The 23531-nt window shown below is 34.5% G+C and overlaps 1 protein-coding gene across 1 annotated transcript in view; it reads left to right on the top strand.

Moving 5' to 3' along the window:
• The first annotated feature begins 4149 nt into the window (after window positions 1-4149).
• EPYC (epiphycan) overlaps window positions 4150-23531 on the top strand; it is a 39220-nt gene continuing 19838 nt past the window's right edge. The window contains exon 1 of the mRNA XM_063076393.1: window positions 4150-4314. Coding sequence (XP_062932463.1) covers window positions 4150-4314 — 165 coding nt within the window. The remainder of the gene's footprint in view (window positions 4315-23531) is intronic.

Raw genomic sequence — 23531 nt, forward strand, 5'->3', positions numbered from 1 at the left:
TAGTCTTACAGGTTTAGTCAGAGCCCTCCAAAAAGCAAGGGAGTCGGTTGCTCCCACCTCTCTCTCACATGACAATGTGCGGAACACAAGATTAAATAACCAGCAAAGAGGAAGAAATGTCAAGTGTTTTATGGATATTCCATTAATCTATTTTTATTCTAAGCTTCTGACAGAGCCTAAAAACTAGTGACAGTTAAACAGGGCTTGACATAGAACCTAAGGCACCAAGAGCCGCACTATCTTTTTACGTTCACTCATCCCCCTCAGATGAGCTTAGCAACATCTGGGCACCTGAACCAGAGAAAATCCAATTTGGTTTTCTCCTTCTTTGTGTCATGTATGTTGCTGGATCATTTAACTCTGAATCTAATTTTTCCCATTTGTGAATGGTGATAACCACTCTGCTTAAGAATGTGTTGAATTAACAATAATACATTATAAATCATCCAACACCCGGTGTGGGAGCTTGCTGCTAAACAGAGGCAGCACAGGAACTTAGACTCAGGCCTCTTGCCAGCGATGCTAGCAAAAGTAGCTTCTATAGTTGCAGCAAGACTTCAGTGAGGCTGAGAAGTCCCTGCCTCCACGATGGCCTCTCTACCTTTTGAGAGGTCTTGGTAGACTTCATACCTTACCCACTCTCGCTTCTTTTGTTCCAAATAAGATTGGTCCTGAGAAAAATAATGCACACTAAAGACAAATTATTTGGAAGCAGGTTTGGATGATAAGGATAACGCATGAGAGTGCCCTGAATAGACTACACAGGCAAAGACATTTTGAGGGGATGAAAGGAGTGAGGAAAGGCAAAAAGGGGAGTGAGAGTCCTGAAGACAGATGTCCTTCTCCCCATCACTGTACCCAGGACCAAAGCTGCTTTCGGAATTCAATACAGCTATTCACTTCTGGTCATGGAAGAAAGATTCCTGATGCACAAGTAGGAACCAGACTCCTAGACTTGTGTAAAGCCTACCAGAATACAAGATGCAAGTTTCATCTTTCTCTAGAACTTTTACAGTGTGAAAGTGAGGAATGGAAATTTGATATATTACATTTTTCTCCTTTTCTGTAGTAAAACTCAGTTTCACAAACCATCTCAGGTACCAAGATCTTAAAACAAATCTTGTACTCAAGGAGAAAATTTCTTTTTGTGTAATTTGATGTGTTTGGCTCTGATAGATAAAAGAGTGAAAAAAGGAGTCTTTTTCTTTCTTTTTTTTTAGAACACTCAGATTATACTTATGAATTATTCCTAGACATAATTTTAAAAAAATACGCAAAATGTTCATTGACATCAAAGCATCACAAGCAATCAAAATAATTTGGATATGTGTATATATATATATTTTTTTGACTCATCCAACATTAAACAGGTAAGGCATTTGCAACATTTACTGAATTTCAGTTAACATTAATAAAAAGTGAATAAGGCAATTCATGACATGCAGTTTGGGAAAATTATTTCTTATTAGAATATTTCAAAAATAGCCATCTGTAGTATCCCTATATACATTAAGTTCTTTTTTTAATCGGTGAATTGATTACAGATGAGATATGTTAAAACTGACTTTTACCATTTAGAAATTTTAAGGTAACACATTTGCAATTATTACTCCATTAACATAATTTTAAGAGCTTTTCTATACCATGTAATCTGGATTCTACTGCCTAGTGCTGGAGACTATAAAATAATTTAGGATTTTTAAAGACTGAGAAGCATTTCTTCAGGTTGTTCCAAACAGAAAGTTGAGTGTTACAAATTCCACCTCCCACAGACCAGAATTCACATCCATTGGTCAGGGGCAAATACCACTGGCTCTGCGTCCTCGTCACTTTGTGCCATTTCACCAAGTCGGAGCCAAAGGTAAGTTTTTACACTTGCTTTCTTCTTGGGGTAGAGACTTTTTGACCCTACTGTAACAACCTTTGAAACATAATTCAACTTGCTTTAATATCTCCTGGTAAACTATGATTCAATGGTTTTATTTTTACTCAAATGGTTTAATTTTGCTATTGACTCTGTATATTATTCTTGGAAAATACAAAATCTAAATTAGCTTAGGAATTAATAACATACAGCAAAATAGTTGATCTTAATAGTCATAACAGATGCCAATAAAATTATACTAGTTTCCAATATATGCCTTAAATCAAGTACCCTGACACAGACCACAGCCTTTGCCAATATAAACAGACACTATTGATTAATACTGATTGTAATATTATGCAAAAGAAGAAAATAGTGAACTTGCAGGTGTTTAAAAATAGTCTGATGATTATATGGCATTATGCATTCAGGATGCCTTTTTTAAAGCTATTTATTTTAAAGTTCTAAATAAATATACATTTTCAAAATATTATGAAATGATGTAAAGTGGACAATAAGTTCAAAGTTTTAACTAAGTAACTATATTAAATACTAATATAATTACTTGAAGAAAGAAATATGAGTTTTTAAACTAAGCATAGATAGATGCTCTTTGCATTTTTAAGGTTTACATAGACTGCCTTATTTCTGATGGCTGTAGGGGATGTGTCAAATGCAAATAAACTTTGATATGCAGACATTTATACTAAAATATAAAGTACGAAGTGAGAAAAAAATCAGCAAGTGCATAATTTCTTTGAGCAATGGAAGTTGCTAGAAGTGTACAAGAACCATATTTTTTTAGGTTAGTTCTAGCCACTGTTAAGGCTTCCCACTTGAATACAGAAGAATGGTTCCTGGAAGACTTGCTAATCACACTATTTTAGTAAGTAGGACTTTGTTGGTAATTGCCTAGTACAATTCCAAATCTGCAATCCTTCAAAGACCTCTGCAATGGCAAATGAAACAGAGACTTAGTTTACCCACTGTGAATAAAAAATTTATTTGAAGAAAGCATAGAGGGGATAAAAAGGAGGTCTTTGTACTGCTTCTTATTCTCACAGGAATTTCATGTCCTTCTGCCTAAACCTGCTTCATAAAGACTTTCTTTCAAGTAACTGAAGGTCAGTTTGCCTGCCAGTGCATTCAAGTTTAAAAGTTACATTTATCATGAATTCCCTTTTATATGTGTGCATATACTGTTCTTAAAGTAGACCCAAGAAGTATATCTAAAATAGAAAACATTTTAAAATGAGACATGCTTAATAAACTTTTATAAACTTTGCTCAATAAATGACCACTATGTAACATTTTTGATAGGACCAACTTAAATGCTTAAAATTAAACATGAGTTTTTTTTTTTTTCTAAACCAAAAAGTATTCGAAGGAGTACGTTGAGAAATAAAATAATAAAAATTATAAGATCTTGATTGAATCCCCCCAAAACATTATGTTGTAATGCAAAATAACAATTGTACTTATTAAAGAATGACAAAACGAAATATTGCCCTAATCCCATACATATGCAAATCCTCTTCTAAGAGAATCTTTCCTAATAGTGCCTTTTAAACATGCATTCTTATTGATTCTGAGTCTAAACCTTAGGAAGCTATTAAAAATTAAAATAAAATGCTAAGAAATAAAAGAAAAATAATTTTTCTACTCCATTTAGTTAAGAACATTTTGAAGAATATTGCATAAAATATTAATTTATATACATATTAAATTATATATGTATTAAGATATCCAGAGGCAACAAGGAAGTAACAGGAGGAAAAAAAGTCATTATTTTGTTCTGGAAAAAGCCTTGGGCTTGAATGTACAAGAAAGAGTTATTGATCCTAGTTGTATCACTGGTGGACTCTGGCTCAGTGTTCTCACCTGTGAAATGGGCAACAGTTGTAATCCTCCTCCTCCTCTTCCTCCTCCTCTTCCTCATCATCTTCATCTCTGCTCCAGAATTGATGAAAGGATCTTAATGTTTATTAAATGGTAAAACTGTTCGATAATGGAAAGGCTTTTCTGAATAAGCATATCACAATCTTTCTGCATCTCATTTTCTTCATAAAATAAAATCAATTCCACTATAAATAAACTATCCACTGTAAAAATATGGATAGGTCATGTTTTTTTTTTATAAATTATCTGGTAGGGAAAGCTACCAGCTTAAGTTCCTTGATGTTGACATTGATTTATCATTCCTCTCAAGTGCAAACTATTCCTAAGTTATTATCAATTAAATATTTATACTTTTTAAATATTTTATGATTAGGAAAGTTTGAAAAATGAAAATGTTAGCAAGACTGGTTCTGGGAATTGTCATCTTTGATGCTGCTGTGACGGCCCCAACTCTCGAGTCCATCAACTATGACTCAGAAAACTTCGATGCTACCTTGGATGACCTGGATGATTTGTACAACTATGAAGACATACCCATTGATCAAGCTGAGGTAATTGATTCCTTCCATCTTGAGACTTTTAAAAGCATTGAATAAGGGATGATTGGTGATTACTCTCTTCAAATATATTTTTCTTTATTTGTAAATGGAGATGTTTTATTTTCATAATTTCATACTAACTTTTTCTCTGAAACATATTCAATCGATTGGAGGTTAACACTGGGACAATCTTTTGCTTTCTTACAGTTCATATTATTTCCTTCAAATCTCCTCACCAAATTGTCCAAAATAATAATAATAATAATAATGATAGGAGTTTCTGTCAAGTTAGAACAGAGAAACTTAGAGGAAAAGGCAATCAGCAAGAAAACGAAGAGTTAAAATAATATGCAGGCAATGATGCAAAAAGTTTGAGCTACAGGAAAAAGATGTGAGATTAAAATAGATTAGAAGAAAGTAGAAAGAATGCAGAGAAAGGGCAATGGTTTGGAACTCCGCTGTACCCAAGACTGAATGTGCTTTCATAAATGACTGATTGTCTCTCCAGCGGTAATGTAGGCATTGGCGAGGTTACAGCCCATTACGTAAATCAGATATGACCTGTTCCTAATTAAATTCTAGGCTTTTTACATAACTAAAGGATACAGACTAATTTCTATGAATCAGCAAACAGACCTTGAAATGCTGAAGTGTAATTAATGTACAACATTGACAAAAACTAATTGACTATAAATAAACAAAAAGGGAAATTACACCACCTTTCAAGGATCATAACATATTTGGGGCAGTTTTTCAAGTACGGAGCTTAGATATCTCTTTATTAAGGAGATAGTAAAAATTTTCAATACTATTTATGTTGCCTTATGAAGTACAAGAGTCAGATTTTTCACAATAGGATAGTTTTCACAAATCTCCCTTTTCTCTTTTTCCTTTCCCTCTCCCTCCTCTCTCTCTCTCTCTCTCTCCCCCTCTCCCTCCCCCCCACCAACTTTCCTCAACTTCTCTCTCACTCCATCTCTTCCTCTCCCTATTCCTCTTTAAATTAAAGTTTCAGGCTCAACAGCATATCACGTTCTTTGCACATTTGATTTTGACTCTATTTCCATCTTTATCAATATTTGCTGTTTGATTTATTTCACTCTGTGACTTCTGTTATGTCAAGCGGATTTTCTGTTGAAAGGTCATACTCCTCAATACCAATCTTGCTCTATGTGACTTCTATATCTCCAATTTAATGCATCGATGTAGAGCATAAAAAGAAAGTTTTCCAGTGGCTAACTCATCTGCCTTGCTCCTTTTTGCATCTTGCATAAACATTAAGGAAAAATCTCTTAGTGCATATTTGCATTTATTTACCAAATTAAATATTTTAGTTCAAACTTGTCATTCCTCAAAAAACAAACAAACAAACAACAACAAAAAAAAAACAAAGTTCTGTAGGATCAAAGAGGTTTGATGATTACCATAAATGAATCCTCCATTTTGAGCAGGATTGGGGAATAGATTCAGGGTTCTGTTTATTACTTTCAGAAAACCAAATGCACAGTAAAAGGAATAGGAGACCAGGGCTTCTGTAGGCAAAATAGTGGAGACCAGCTATATCTGCAGAACTCTTTTAACCCATTCCTTGCTTTCAGGATCCTTTATATTGCCCACAAAGCCCTGCATATTCTCATGAGGTTCTGAAGTTTCTCCTGTATCAAGAAAGTTAAGCTAGTAAACATATCTGGATAAAGGTGATTTAATATACAACCTTTCCTCAGCATTTGCACATGCTAAAGTAACAACCTTCCTTCTAGATAACGAATATATGGCACATATAATTACATACCCCACTCCTTACCCCATGCAAACATCCCTAATTTTCCAGAGAATTCTTAATAGACAATTCTAGTTCTAGCTAAACTCAGAAACCTTAATAACTGAGGACTCTAGAGAGCCACTAACAATCTCTTGTGGTTGATTGAAATATATTAGTTATCTGTGACTTAACAATCCTTTGTGATAAAATCATTGTCAGAAAACCAGTTTATAGATAAGTATGGAGATATAGATATGCATATTCATATGGTGTAATAAAAAAAAATTGCATTTTAAAGTGTAGGGCTGACCAGTTAGCTCAGTTGGTTAGAATGTGGTGTTATAACACCAAGATCAAGGGTTTTGATCCCTGTACTGGCCAGCTACCAAAATAAAAATAAATAAATAAATATAAACTATACATAACTTAAAAAATATTTACAGAGTTGGTCCAAAAGCACAAAGTAATCAACCAACCCCTTTACCCACTACCTGTGGGGTGGGGGGAAAAATACAAAATCAAAAAATATGTATGATAGAGGAACAAAATGACATGAGGAATAAAATTTGGAAGAACTTCAGCTCAGATATTAACAAATTACTAATAGAAATTGCTTTATAGACAAACAAAAACTAATATATGATTCCTTATGGGATGATGTGAAATAAAGTTAATAGATCCAGTCATGTAAACGGATCTAGAACATAGTTACTCATAATATGAATTTCTTGCATGCAGTCTTGGAAGTACAGATTTTGATGCCTCTTGGTAAGCTTGTCTATGTTGTATTTATATATTAAGGTCAGTTGTTTCAGATGTTCTTGATCCTATATGAAGCTTTCTGACAGGACACTGGTAACACACCTACATAGGGTACAGTTGATAAAAAAAATCATGCTAAATAAAGCACACGGAGAAAGGTGGGATCAAATTCCTCAGTTTATTATTATTATTATTATTATTATTATTATTATTACTATTACTATTATTATTATTATTATTATTATTTTCAATGCCAAAGGTATGTTTCTGCCTATTTTAGCCTAGAATTTACTCATCTGTAGAAAAGGAAACTTTATATTCTAAAATTGTAAATTTATGGAATAACTGAACAATGGTTTGGAAATATATGCTAGTTTCTTTCTTATGAATTTTAAGCCTCGATATCTTGGGCCAATGTAGTAGACCCTTTGGTCTAGGCTTTGGCTGATTAATCTTTAAGGTCTTTTATATATGTTATAGGCAAAATTCTAATATGTCCTTTAAGCGGCCCATTCCTGGTATGCCCATGCCCTCTCTAATCCTTAACATCATGGGTGTATTGAGATAGCACTCCTGTAATTGGGTTATGTTATATGGCACAATTGCACGTAAGGAAGGGAGATTATCTAGGTGCGTCTGACCTAAGCTCATGAGCCCTTTAAATCAGCATCCTGATGTTAGGGACAAAATTTGAAAAATGAGAGAGATTCAACCCAAGGGAAATTGTTGGTTGCTGGCTTTAACATCCATGTGGCAAGGAATGCAGAAGGCCTCTCTAGGTGCTGAGAGAAACTGATAGCTGGAAAGCGTATGAGACCTCAGGCCTACAGACACGAGGAACACTGAGCTTTATGTGAGATCAGTGCTTTGGCCATCATATTGATTCCAGCCTTGTGAGATCCTGAGCAGAGAATCCAGTCAGGCCAGTCCTGGACTTCTGACCCACAGAAACTGTGAGCAAAAATATGAGTATAGTTTTAAGGGGCTAGGTTATAGCAATTTGGTAGACAGCAATAGAATACTAATGCAACATGTAATAACGTAATCTTTTTTTTTTTTTTTCTGAAAACCAAATTTGAATTGCTACAAGTCTTGCATTTCTGAGCACAGCGATTTAGCTAGTCAATAAGCCAAATCACCCCAAAACCCAGTGCTAGAATCTTAACTGAACTTTGTTGATTTCTATTGGTGGTAATACATTCATTGCCTTGTGCCTGGGAAAGGCTCATTAAAGTATTTGTGCTTTTGAAAACTATATACAGTAATAATATTCCAGAGTGATGATTTATGTGATTTCTGATGATCTAGAATATTCAGGACCCACTGGATTCTATGTTAGGTTCAGGTTTTAGACCCAACAATTCAATCATAGTGCCATATATTATCCAGTGGATAAATTTGTTGATATGTGATAAAACCGTTGCAGTTTTTACAAAGTTTCATTATACTTTGAAGTTGTGAATAGAAATTTGTTACAGGCTTTATGATAAAAATACGGACTTTTTGTTTCTAATGAACAATAGTTAACCCTGAGTGAGCACTTATGTTGTGCCAGGTACCGTTCAAGGCATATTACATGTATTACCTCTTTTGTTTCTCACAATAGAACTATGAAGTGCTACAATTATTCCCATTGAATTAGATGAGGATATTGAGATAAAGAGCAGTTAAGTAAATGGACTAAGATTAAATAGTAACAATATATAATCATAGTGATGCAATCTTCTTATATCAGAAAATAATTTCCAGCAGGGATATAAAAGATAGTATTATCCTCCTTCTATTTTATACCTTGTTCCAAATTGTCCTTTTACCTTGATACTGACTTTAGTTGAGCCAAATGCCAGGTGCTCCACCACTCCTAAAAGAGAAAGAAAAGCATTCTTCTATGAGTAGATAATGTGAGCTAGAAATAACCTTTATAGATAACTGACTTTGTACTGTTACTAATTATTGTAAGAAAGAATGGCTGAAGACTACTTCAAAGATTAATTGTGGATATACATTCTCTCTACATATATATCTAAGTTCTGATTAATAACCTGATTTTATATATATCACGTATTTAGTGGTCTAGGAAAACATTTTTCTATTTACCTTAAACGATATGTCAGAAAACTACATAATTTAGAAGTTGCTTTCCTTGAGTGGTTTAAATTGAAATTATGTTTTTGATGAAGGTAGTTATTTGGTGTTTCCATTTTCATGGTATAGTTTTAGGGTTATTGATAGTCCATTTCTTTTAAGTTGGAGGAGGCATTAAATTGTTTTCTAAGAAAAACCTTGACCCTACCTATGGGTAATGTCTTTTCCCAGCAAAGTGCTCAGTGGAAATATTAATATATAAAGAGGCTCTAGTGAAGGATGTTAATGCTCATTCCTCCAGTAAAATTTCTTTGGCTCCATCCATCCAATTTGACTTCTCACCTATACTACATTAATTTAGACTTATGTAATGGCCTTTACTTAATTTCACCTGCAGTGTCCCTGTGTCTTCAATAAACACCAAGAAATGTTATCCTTCAGAGCCCCATGGAGCTCTCAGTTGTATTTACTATAGGATGATGTGTAGGGCATTTACAATAACACCGTACAATGCTCTTTATGAAGATGTGCAGGAGAACTTTCTCTCTGCCCTTGCTGCTCTTGGTGCCAGAAAGGATTGCAACTTTTAAGGAATTTGCTTGTTTTCTTGGCTCTCTATCATGCAACTGATGGTGCTTGTCATTTTGCTTTGCCTGCCCAGAAACCTGGGGCCCAATTTTTGCCTCATTCTTTCCTGGTTTCATATAACTTCCTCCACCTTTATTTTCTTATCACCCTAACTCCTCATGCGGGTTTTTTAAGTATTACCATATGTTGTTTTAAAACTGTCTCATATCCTTTCTGGAATGAGATGGAGTATGCATTTATAAGTAAATAACAATAACAATGAATAAAGGAATAATAATAATTGGCCATAGGAAATTTCTTGCATGAGGGATGCTTTTCTTTCTGTTACCTTTCTATTGATTTTTAAATCGAGGCCAATTCTTCTCTTTAATGAAGAGAACAAGTGGCTAGATTATAAAATCCTCCTTACAAAGAAAACTGCCATTGAAATGAATTAATTTAGCTTGAAAAAATAGCATTTAGGAATGAAGAAGCTGTAAAGCTGTTCAAAGGAATGCAAATTAAAGTTGCAGGAATGGGAGAGAACTCAATGAAGGCAATTGTATCAATTAACAATTAGAAAATGGTTTCTTTTCACTTGTCATCAATATAATACAGCATCATACAAAATAATTTTAGAATATATGTTGATGCCCTTTAACAACCGGAAATTGCTTAAGGAGTGTGAAGCCAATTTTGTACTACTAGTAAAAATCAAAGTCCACTTTAGGTAGTAATATATATAAAGGATCTTAACATTAGGTTTTCTAAATATAATAAATTGGTGTAGAACTTTGTTGATGCTAAAGAGTAGTTTGTCTCAAAAATTATCTCTGTATTTTCTGAAAAAACAGTACTTAAATTAGTAATATTTGAACTATTTATTTCCTCTGTGACAAAAGACATGCAATACTTTTATCGTTATATTTAAAATTACACCTCACTTTGGCCAATTTATACAGAATATTTTAATGTTTCAAACATAAGGTTTGCATATTAAACTTCATATTGGAAGAAGAGACTTTTATTCTATCAATCTGAATTAAATATTCTTTTCAGAATATGATGAAAAATAAAAACTACCTCCCTTTTCACTGAAAATACTCTGAAGGAAGGGAGAGAATTTTGCTGATGAGCTTTTAATATGGTTGTCTGATCTGTTTTCCAAGATTCTTTTTAAAAATAGTGTTTAACCATTTGATTCTTATTTTAAGCTATTTGAAACCCTTAAAATACGAAGCAACAAGTAATACACAATCATGGAAGCTCATCAGAAAAGTAAATACTGACAGTCTTTTCCAGTGACTTCTTTGTGTTTGTATTATACGTTATTTATGAGACCACCGACATAAGTTAATGAAGACATCTGCCCTGAAAAGAATATATTATTGTACCCATTTAGGAAGAATAATGGATGACCAGAATTTTGCCCAAGGTTATTCAGCTCATCTGTTTCAGAGTAAAATTCATACCAGATTCTTTTAAAGCAAAAGCAGAAAGACTTTGGCACTATACACCTCCATTATTTTTCTGTTTCTTCTATTTAATCTTTACTTCTTTTAGCTCTGTCCAATATTGATGTTACTTTTTCTCTGGAATTATATAATTTGATTATTAGGAATCAGATGAAGAATGATTTTCAAGTGAATACCATTGACACAATATCCAAGCTTCTCTTTTAGCTGTCAAAGTATTTAAGGGAGCGAGAGGTAAGAGGATCTTTCTGAACTGAAAGCTGCTTTGTCAGAAATATGGGGATTGAGCAATCTTTGCCAACTGCATTTCTTCCTCATCCATTTTCAAGATAAAATAGAAAATAAGATACAGTTTTCAATGCCAAGTGTTCATGGTCACATTCTTTTAGGTAATTAATATGGATCACTTAAGTAATTTTGAGCACTGGGCTCATGTTTAAAGTAGAATTCCATCATGCTTAACATGTCTAAATGCCAGTATGTTAAACCCATAAGAATACGTCTTTAGTAACCCAGCTGAACAGCTCAAACTCTTTTAATATTTTTGAAAGCCAATGGTTGACATAATGGCAACAACGAGTAATAACTTCAAGATTTATTTATTCAACTGTGTGGAACAGTTTGGGAAGCAGAATTCAAAACTTCATTTTTCTTAATGAAAACTTTAGTCTGTGCTTGAGTAAGAATCCACATAACATACTGGATTTCAAATATTTTTTGTAAAAAATGGAAGACAGACCTAATTTAAATATTATCTGCTGAAGGCCTGGGTTTACTATTTAGGAATTGACAGGTCCAGTGGGTATCCTAAACTAGGTGAATAAATAGGTGAGGATATTTGCTTCCAAATCTGGCTTTGCCTGGGCATGTAAACCATTAGCAAACACATTACAAAGAATGGTGAGAGAAACGATTGGCTTTGGGAGTTACTCATTTATACACCCATTTCACTGTTTGTCACAATGTTGAGTGATACAGGCTCTGGAGTCAGATTCCCTGGATGTGAGTCCCAAGTCTGTCACACCAAATGTACAACCTTGGACAAGTCACACAACCCCTCTGTGCCTCAGCTTCCTATTTATAAGACAACTTTGGAGAATTAAATAATATAAACATGTTGCCTGTATAATATAAAAGCCTGGCACATAGCAAATGTTTAGTAAATGTGAGTAGCTTTACCATCAAATCATTCATTCAATCATAGCCACTGAAGCTTATGTACTAGTAATCACGGATGCTATAATGAAAGAGATGGGATTTGAGCTTTCATGAAGGCTAAACTCCATTGCGCTTGGGTTCACATTAGGTCCACTTACCAATCTTTTTCTGAGAGCCAAGAATTGGGAGAGGAAAATTAGATCAAGTCCTTTCCTGTCTGTCAAAACTCCCAGTGTGGTAGTCTTATAGATAATTTCAACAAAATAGAGGAAGTGAATAAAGATACATATATGATATATGTATACAAGATCTTTAGTTCGCTTTTGTAATGTAAGTTTCTATAAGTTCACTCTCAAAATAAGAGCATATGCTAAGAAATTATGTTCTTAAATCTGTCATTAGTTGCAGACCTGCCAGGTAATCCGAGATATAAAGTATTTTACTTGTGTGTTTATCTACCATATTTTCCGAACACTATTTAAAGATGCTTACATGAATAAATGCTATAATGTGTACATAAATAAATATATAAAGCTAAAAATATAAATCTACATATAATAGTTTTGTTTCAAAATAATATATAAAATATATGTAATATGGACTATATTATATCAGATTCTCCACAATATTGTATCTTATATATTACTAATTTTGTGTTACATATGTGTTTTATTACGTTATGAGATGACAAATATAAATTAATTCAGAAAGTGAGGCAAAGAAAAATTAAAAGTTGGGAACATAATATGAAGTCGAGAGTCAGGTACTGCTATTGTTTGAATGTGACTCCAGAAACTTCATGTGTTTGAAATTTGATCCCCATTGTAACAGTGTTAAGAGGGTGGAAAGTCTAGCTAGGGTTTGAGAGGCAGGGCCTTTGGGAGGTGATTGGATTCTGAGGGCTCTCTCATCATGAATGGATTAATGCATTCAAGGATTAATGGGTTAATGGTTTAATGGATTATCAGGGAGCAGATTGGTGACTTTATAAGGAGAACAAGTGAACAAGTAAAAGTGCTCTTGCCATTCTCACCATGGAGCCTGTGTCTCCACGGGGCTCTGCAGAGAGCTCCCACCCAGAAGAAGGCCTATACCAGATGCATCACCTGGACTTTGGACTTCCCAGCCTCTAAAATTGTAAGAAATATTTTTTTTTAATAAATTACCAAGTTTCATGTATTCTGTTAAGAGTAACAGAAAACAGACTAATACAAGTACATTTATCTAAATACCATTTTGTATTATAACCAATATAGAAACATATAATACCAAATTTGTTCTGGGCAATAAGTGTTAGGTTAAGGGATCTCATATATGCTCCTTATAGTCCTTACTAATTTCAAGACCAGTTGAGAGACAGACATGGGACTCAGACAAATGGAGCTCAAAATATCCCTTTTAAAACTGATAAAGGCTTGGCTCAAATATGTGACTTAGGCATGAAGCAACTATGGGCTTCCTAGTACAAAACTCCAGAAATAAACTATACCATCAGTCCCAGGCAATGCTGGTCAACCACAGGCCACAGAACAGAGCCTATCTTAGTAAATCTCAGTGCCTGGAGGGGCAAAACAGGCAGACAATTTCCCTGCAAAAAGGAAGATAGGGCCACCTAGGGCCAGTTCCTTCTCTCACTCATCCATTTGCCCAGTCATTCTTCCTTTCTCAGGAGGGGTGAGTAAAGGAACCCACAGAGGCTGCACCCTCTCTCCAGGATGTTATCTTCTCAAGCCATGTGGCTTAGCCATTAAGTCCAATATGATTGTCTTTTTCAAGAAAGGAACTCTGCTCATTTTTAGGACAGTCATGCTCCCACTTTTATAAGAACTAGATGCATGCCAACCATCACTGTCAGGTGTGTAGATTATGCCACCCACCAGAAGGCTCTTACATGGATTGAAGAACACATCAGTGATGTTATCTCAAAGGCCTCTGTACTCAAGGTTGAAAATTCATTCTCAGTTCTGTGTTCTACTTCAAATTATATCAAGTCACATTATCTAATAGAGTTTGAGAGGTTCAGCAATGAGATCAAATGCTAAATAAATATACTTCAATAATATAGTTCCAGAAACATAAAGATGACACAAATTTGAGGAAAAAATTAAAGACTACACATTAATGCCTCTTGCAAATTAAAGTCTAAATTTGTTTAAATCCAAAGGGATAAGAGCACAAAATCAGAGTTTCTCGCCTTGTGATTTAAAAGTTCTAAGAGTATGCAGTACAACATTTTTCCCTCCCCAATTCTTTTGCTTCATTTCACCTAGATGGGTTCTTAGCCTGGGTCAAGCTGGATATTTTCAATAGCTACAACCTAAATGGACTCTTACAGTCATAGACACAGTTCCTTCATTGGCACATAAATTGTATTAGTTCATTGCCAGGTCTCCCATGACTTTGATTCATATTTAAAGAGAATGAAGCCTTAATTGCACATACAATATTATCACAACTCTGGCCCTACCCCCATTGAATTTGGAGAACAAGGTAATCCTAAAATAGTTATTCCAGGCAAAATTATATTCTCAGAAACCAGGATATAGTGTTGCCAGAGACCTAAGAAACTTGATGTTACCTGAGGACAGTCAGAAGATGGAAGAAATCTTGCTTTAGCTTCATCCAGATGTTGGCTAGTTTATGTTCACTGGGTCTGGTCCACAAACTATGCCCTCAAACACAAAGTGGAGAAAGTTAAATTATAGCACTAATTTTTACCAATATTAGAGCGGTGTTTCTCAGAGTGGTCCTTGAACTGACAACATTAGCATCACCTGGGAGCTAGTCAGGAGTTCAAATACTCAGGTCCCTAAGGAATTGGATACTTCAGAGGGGAATCCAGTGGTCATTGATTTAACAAACCCTCCAGGTCCTTCTGATAAACCTAGGATTTGAGAAACAATGAACTTGGAAAAATCCTCTTAACAATGTCTTTTTTCTCAAAGTAGCATTTAACATCTTCCTGTTTTCTAGCACAGTTTATAAATATATGATGTTGGCAGTATCAGTCACCAGGTACTAATTGAAGTTTATTTCTCTTTCTTTCGGCATATTCAAAGCCTTTGAATTCCCATTTTTCTGCTAAGCCTGTGTTTCTAGCACCTGATGCTGCATGTAGTGTGTGTTTTGTCAGGTGACAGACTCCCTTGTAAGCAAGAATTTTCAGCCAGAGTGTTCTCCAGCATGAATGCTATGTGCCCAGTGGCTTCTGCCCTTCACTCCTGCTATGGAATTCAACAAGTCAACCACCCAGAGAGTTTCCCCTACTTTCCACCTTTTTTCAGCTGAAGAATTAACCTCAGCAGATCCCTGTTGATGTGTCTGAAGCCTTTGCCCCAGGGGCCTAGTGAAAAACATTCTCTCTACCACATTCTCATCAGGACTTTGCTCAATGTTTCAATCTTCCAGGACTTAATTAGCATTACTCTCTCCTATAGCCTATTGTGCAGAATAAGTCACTTCTCTGGTGCAGTGATTCTCAACCTTGGGTATGTGTTTGAATCACCTCTAGAGCTTTTAAAAATCCCAATGTCTAAACCACCCCCCAGACTACTCAAATCAGAATATTTGTGGGTGAGACCCAAGTTTGATGTTTGACTTATTTCCCTCAGCTGTTCTTTTGGTGTTGTCCAGTGGTGTATTTGTTTAATCATGTTAGTATGCTGCTTAATTTGGTCCCTTTACTTCTCTAGTACTGTGTTCTAGATGAGAGGTTTCTTTTCTTTTAGTTATTTCCTCTTTTCTTTCCAGTCCACACTTTTGTTTTTCTAACATAATCCTCTAGATTTTGTCTTGTGATATCTTCCAGAGTGTCAGATATAAAGTCAGTAAGTTATGAGTCTGCCAAAAGGAACACTGTTCAAAAAATATTTGAAAATCTTCATATCACTTATTTGGACAACTCTACCCAGACATGTTTTCCCATTAGACTAATTTTTAAGCCATGATTAAACTAGACCTATTTATTATCCTGCATAGCCCTTCATTAATATGCTTAATTTTCACTGGATATTCCTTAATTCCACAAATGTCTCATTCTTGCACTCTTAGGAAAAGTTCTGGTAAACCCTGTCGTGAATTTTCCAGGGATACAGAGCCTTACCCTGTGTTTGTCAAGGTCCACCCACAGGCATTGACACACAAACATTGACATAATTCAAGAATGCTTACTTGGTAACGTTTCCATCCATCAGATTGTACAATTATTGGCCAGTGATGTCAATGCAGCCAATATGAGATGCATATAGGTGAACTATAAAGGGTAATGACAATGGCTTTGTGCCAGTCTCCTTGCTAACACTCAATGTGGGCTTTAAAGAGTTAAATGGTGTATATGCAAATATTTATTATATATTCCATTCCCTGATGCATTTGAACAGAAGTGCAAAGAAAATATATCTGAAAGACATTGAGGCTGAATTAAATCTTTTAACAAGTGTGTTCCCTTTGGAGTTATGATATCAAAACTCTGATTAAAGACAAAAAATGAAAGAAATCAAATCCAGGACATTTAAGATAAAAATTATTCTTCTATAACTACATTGAAAATGTAACATTTATAAAGAGAGAATGGAGATTGAAGAGGATCAGTAAATTTTGGCTGCAGAGAGAAAAAATTTAGATCCCAGAGGTTAATGTTTGTCCAGGCCAATAAATCACTATTCAGCAGTCTTCTGCTATTGGCATGGTAAAATTTATGATAGCCAAGACATTTTATCCCTTGGAGAACAGCTCTTCTTTTGCCATATGCTATTATAGAGCTGATTTATCTAAAGTCCTTTGTTCTGGTTTCATGGTCATCAACAATCTTCTGATTACAATTAGATTCCCAAGTAGGACCACTTACAGAGAATGTACTGGTGGCAATAAGAAGATTAAAGTTTGCATTCTGGTTTAATCCAGTCTTTTGAATTTGTTCAAAGTTGTTCTGCACTTGAGAGATAAAGGCAAGTTTCTAAATTTATAAAATTTTGCAAGAATTTGCTATTGATACTAGACAGTTAAAAAAATTCAAATGTTATAAGTATCCTTTTCAAAGGCAATTGGCTGTTAGCTGGTCCTCCCTGGAACATCGTATGTAAATGCACATTTTTTCTATTCAAAATATCTATAGTTACCCTGTGATAATATATTTGTCATCATCATCATCATCATCGTCTTCATCATCATCATCATTATGAGTGCATAATAGTTTTATGCAAAGAAGTTCTACAAATAAAAGGCATGTTTTATTATACTTTGTGCCTCAATAAAGGCTGTTACAAGGAGCAATTTATTTCATGTTAGGATGGGAAAGATTGAAACTTAGAAAAAACAAAATTCAATTACTGCATCAAAAATAAAGAACTAGAGTTTGGAAGGTTCCAAATATCTTGGTTTCAGGCCAACCTTTTTGTTTTCAATTACTTTGACTGACTCCCTCCCTCTACTCCCATCCTCATGAGATCGCTGATTTAAGCCCACACTAAATTGTCTAAATTGTCCTTCTGGCATCCTCACTTGGGAGACAAGGGCAGTAAGGGGAAAGGGAGCATGAACTGACTTTGCTATTAGATAATGTTTCTAAATCCTTTGCCAAAGTTCCCTACCAATACTACTTGGAGACATTCAACTAGAACTAGATGATACAGTTCGTAAGAACTAATATGTTAGAAGCCTATTAAGTTTCTGCAGTCTAAGGAGATGAAGGTGAATAAAGTACTGAATAAATTGGGATAAAAATGAAGTAGAAAATCTTTCTGGCAACTAAAAATGGAATATTGCCATTTTCTGACAGCAAGAAATGGAAATAAGTAAATAAACATGTGAGCAAAGAAAGAAATACTGAGATCCTAAGAGACAAAGACTAGAAGAATATGATTGAATGAAACCTTTAAATCAGCTCTTGTTACTTTTGCATTGACTTTTTCACTTAAACTCTACACTGAATACAAATAAGCATTACCTTTTAGAGTTATGAATTTATGAAAAATAACCATGCAATGGGATATACTGGGAAAAAGAAAAAGAAAAAACAACTAAGAAAGTATCTACATGTCCTAAATACATGATATCCTACCAAATCAACATCAAATATTATGATGATTTTATGCTTCTTTCAAATAAACAAAAAGCCATTAACTAATTATGGTATTTTACTTGCAGATATTTATTGATTACATAACTTTATTAATTTTTGCTTGTTTGTAAAATACTGATACATGAAAACAAATAAATTGAAATAATGGTGAATTCACTCAAATTTGGTGGTATAATATTTCAGTAAGTACTATACAAATAACCAAGAACAAAAAAATATTGTTTGTAAAAGAAATATCAGAGAGGGTACAAAAACAAAAAAATCTGCATTCATTTTTTCTAATGCCAATGAAATGTGCAGATAAATGAACCCATAAAAGTATTGAAACTTGTTCCCTCATTATAATTAGGAAATGGATAAAAAATGAAAAATGGAAAATGTTTATATTAGGGCAAATTACATTACTAGTTGTATCAACTCCAAAATCTTAGGGGCTTAACATAATAAAAGTTTATATGCTGACATGACTGTCTAGTCAGTATGATCAACAGGTTTACTTTCCTCCATGTAGTTATTCAATCACCCAAACTGCTCTCATGGCAGAATTTCACCATTTTCAACTTATTACTTCAAGGTCCACTGGCCTCTTCCTGTGACAGATTAAGGGAAGAGAAGGAATGTGAAGAAAATATACTTGCTCTCCACTGACTTGAACCAGACATGACACATCACCTCCTGTCCCATTCAATTGGCTAGAACTAGCCACAGGACCCAACCTAGGAAATAGCAAATGTGTTTTAGCTGAATGCCCAGAAGGAAGGTAAAGTAGGTGAACACATGGCATTCTCTCACCCATCATGTGGACCCAGGCTAAAGTTTCATTCTGACACAAAACTTATTTCTCATTAAAGTAAGGGAAAATTATAACAAATGCTGATTGAATTCCACAATTCTCCTGCATGAATGTTAAATAATATTTTTCATACTTGTCAATTTCCGGGGAAGACGGATTGACTGAAAAGTGCTCCCTTAGGGCTACATGATCTTGGTATGGACTTTAGCCTTCAGGTTCAGCAACTGAACTTTATAAGCATAATCAGTCATGGTCAAGTCAGAGTCTAGGTTGATAAATAATTTCAAGCAAAGATCATATGAGGCTTAAAATAGGAACAAGAAAATCCATTCATGAATTTATAATGTGAGTAGGAATTTCCTATTGACAACAATGCTCACTCCTCCTACCCAGAGCCCTTCATTCTCAGAATAAGGATATCTAAGAAGCTGGATGATATAGCAGAGTTTTACTTGGCTGAGTACAAAACTCATGCCAATTATTTTCATAACTGGGGAATATTTCATCTATCCCATGATAAGATCCAGTGAAACATCTCTTTTCAATGTCAGAGATGATCTTTTTATTGACTGTCTTGTTCATGTTCAACAAATTTCGTATTTTTCTCCTCCAGACAGTGCTGGCCGCTTATCTAGTCTTAGTTCTTCCTCTTAACCAGTATGTTATAGTGCTTCTGCAAGGCCATTGTTCCTGTGGTTATTAAAAACAATAAAAAACCATCAAAGAATTTTAAACAGGAGTCACATGATCATTTCTGTCTTTTTAAGAGTATATTCTCACTGCATATATACTGGAGTATATCCTAAATTCCCATAAGCAGACTATTGCTGTATTCTAGGCAAGAGAAGATAATAATTTAAATTATGGTGATGGTGGTAAATAGGGAGAAAAAATAATGACATCGATAGATGTTCAGAAAATAATATTGACAAATGAAATGGACAGTTGTTCTTAACTTAAGCATAAAGTTTGGCTTAAACATTCAGTCTGGCTGATTGGATAATTATAAAGACTGGAAAACCTTCTATCACTTATGAATTCACTCAGTGATCCTTTCATTCATTCATGAAGGTAGAAATCAAATATTGGTAACTTGAATTCCTTCACAGCATTTTTTTTGTCACACACGTTATATTTTCACTGAGTTCCTTATTGGAAATTTAGCTGCAGATTAAGTGCTGAGATTAAAAAAAATCAAAATATTTAAAAAAACACATTGAGTTTTATTAATTCAAAAACATTGCTGAATGGCAGCAAATGGTTTGTGACCACCATAAACACATATGATCAGCATGGTCAACAAGAGGTCTATACGAAAGAAACTTTGTGGCAAATAAAGTAATGAGGAAGAAGTGTGAGTGCTGTTTTTGAACACACTAGTTTTCATATTTCTACTCTGAAATTACGACAAATAAATTAAGTAGGCTTAATGGCAGCAACATAGTTATATGGATAATTTAGAGGTGTTTTTGCTAAGGGACAAATGGATTTGATCAAAATTATTTTTAACCACATATTGTCACTAAAAATGGTGCTGAGTACTTTTACAGAATCTTCTATGAAAAACTCTGCTGATTATCAAAAAATTAAAGAAAGTCTTAAATATATTGTGGTATTACCAATAACAACATAAATATTGCTGGTAAAAAGCTCAGTACAATCTGATATAAGTAATGTAAATGGATTATTTTCTATTGAGACTCTTTTATTTCTCCAGGGAGCTGAAACTTTAGGACATTTCAGTCCCCTTTATCCTGACATTGTACTGGGGTGCTGTGTTGCTTACAAGGAGTCAAGACTGTGCAGGGTGCAGAGGCTGAGGCAGGCTGTATTAGTCTGTTTCTGTTGCTTATAACAAAATATTTGGAACTGGATAATTTGTAAGAAAATGAAAGTTATCCCTTACAGTTTTGGAGGCTGGGAAGTCCAGAGACCAGGGAACACATTGGGTAAGGATCTTCTTTGGTGGTGACATAGGGTATCACATTGGGAAAAAGCCAGGAAGAGCAGAGAGAGAGCCCCTCATGTGCTCTTCTTTTAAAGCCCTCTGAACCACGTGCATGAGTGCCATTAAACCATCTAATGGAATAATCCATTCACTTGGGCATATTTCTCACAATCTAATTGCCTCTTCAAGGCCCTAGTTCTCAATTACCATTATAGGATCTCCCACCCTCAACAGTTACAGTGGGGATTAACCTTCAATACATGGACTTTGAGGGACACAATTCAATCCACAGCACAGGCCTAAGGAGACTTTTTTGGCAGTTATCTCTCCAGGCTGACATTTGCTGAGGCATCACTCTACCCTGGTCACTGTCTGTAGATTATGCATTTGTCATCTCTGGTATAAATATACTCTTTCATTGACACAGAATGGACTCCTAAGCACAGTCTACAATGACATAAATTATCTACAGTTTTAAGTCCAGGTAAACAAGAGAGTAGAAATAGATAACTTACTTCAAACCAATCAATTCAAGGATGTAACTGTACTAGGCAAGAAGATATGCAAGTGCAGTGATGACTAAGATCAAAGTCATATGTGGTAATGATCTATAATGTTTTTAAGCTTTAAGTAAATATAATCAACAGATTAAGTTGATTCAGTAGGAAGTAAATCAGAGAAAGGAAAATGAATGAAGGAAAACTCTGGTAGAATTAATGAATATTTATAAGAGGCTCAATTATATTTGCATTTGAGTGCTACCAATCATAGCTTGAGAAAAGGAGGCAGAGATGCTTTCTGACCATTTGCATTTATGTCCAAATTTAGGTTTCTGCACCATAAGCATAAATGTCTGCCACACGAAGAGCCAGGTGGTCATGTTTCCCTGGCTTCATCTCTTGCCTGCCTTGCCTCACAACTTCAAATCACAGTACAAAGATTGTTAAAAGAGGGAAAAAGACAGAAGCATAAATTACTTCTATTAGTAAGAATAAATGTGCCTACCATGCAGAAGCCCCTCCAGGCACAGTACTTTGAGTTTACAGTTCTGTAATTTTGCTGAACTGAAAAAGCATTCCTTTTCCTTGGTTTTAAAAGTTGTTCAGCATTCACATTTTATTCACAAGTAAGCATGAAAAAAACAATTTCTGATAAACACAAAAGCTATTTTGCCTCATTATATTGAATGGCAAGTGAGATTTTACAACTTCACATCAAATCAGTGGAAAAACAATTATCTGTAAAATGTATGTGCAAACATTTTTCCTACTAAGCAAAAGATTCAAGGCAACGTATCTGGAATGTGTTTCTCCCTTTAGGCTGCCTCCATTCCATGAAACATCTGTCTCAATTTCCGCTCTTCCTGGAGCCTCCTTTTGGTCTTTCTGAAAATCTGTTTCTTCTGAATCTGCCTCCTTCTGACCCTACAGATGGAAACCGTATGTCTCTCTGTTTCAGGAAATGTGCCCAACCTTCTCAGCTGGAGATTTTTAGTTAAGCTTTATAGTATCTTCATGTATGGCTCCTAATGTACCTAATAAATACAGTACATTCAGCTTTTGGTTTGATTTCTTGCTTTAAATGCTTTAAAGCAAGCAATAGCACATTCATTGATTTTTCTCAGCCAAATCTCTAAGTTAAGCATAGAGCTGTAAATTAGATCTATTTTGGACAAACAATTTTTTTAAAAAATATATACTTTAATAAGTTCTTGTTAATCATTTATTATGCTACTGCCTAGAGGTACAAAGATAAAAGACATAACTCAGAGTTTACCATCTAGTAGGCTTGGTTGCACAGAAAATTGATGGAACCAATAGAACATAGTGTAGATAAGTCTGCTATAGAGAGACTATGAAAGCACAGGAGGAGGCACAATTCAGAGATGTAAACTGACAAAAGAAAGTTTTGTCTTTCTTAAAAAGGATAATTCTCATGTCTGAGACAATGTATTCAAATCTATCAAAAGCATTTTTTAAATCTTACAGTTATGCAAAAATTCAGAAAATATCTGGCCTAATTATGTACTTATTTTATAGATGAAAGTAATTGTTTGCACATCATTTTGGTATTAATTTAGAAAGTAATCTATGTGTGTTTTTGCTTTTTTAATGAAAGCAAATAAAGGAGAAGGGGAGAAAGGAGCAAGAGGATGTACTGGTGTGGTCAAGGGAGAATCTGGAATTTCTGGAGATACCATGAGGACACTGAACCAAAAAGGATGGGTCCTAGATTTTGAACATATTTCCAGCCCAACCTTACAAGATCATCAGGGAAGTAGAAATTTATTAAGGAATACAGAGGAGTAGACATGAGATACAGGAAGGGAGCTGAGAGTCAGGGCTTTTACTCAATGCAAACTGTATTCTTATAACCACAACTCATTGCTTAAAATATGCAAGTAAGAAGACAGAAAAGCAACTATAATCTAAAATATAATCTCTGAAAAAAATCTTCTAATATTTTTGCAATTTTATAAATGCCTCCTATTGTCCAAGCTCTGAAAAAGGTCAGTTTTAGCATGCCCAAGGATTGTTGGTAATATTTGTTATTCAAATAATATTAAAAATATATGAGAAATGAAAGACCATAATCAAATC

Source organism: Cynocephalus volans, chromosome 12 (genome assembly GCF_027409185.1).
Source record: "Cynocephalus volans isolate mCynVol1 chromosome 12, mCynVol1.pri, whole genome shotgun sequence".
NCBI lineage: Eukaryota > Metazoa > Chordata > Mammalia > Dermoptera > Cynocephalidae > Cynocephalus > Cynocephalus volans.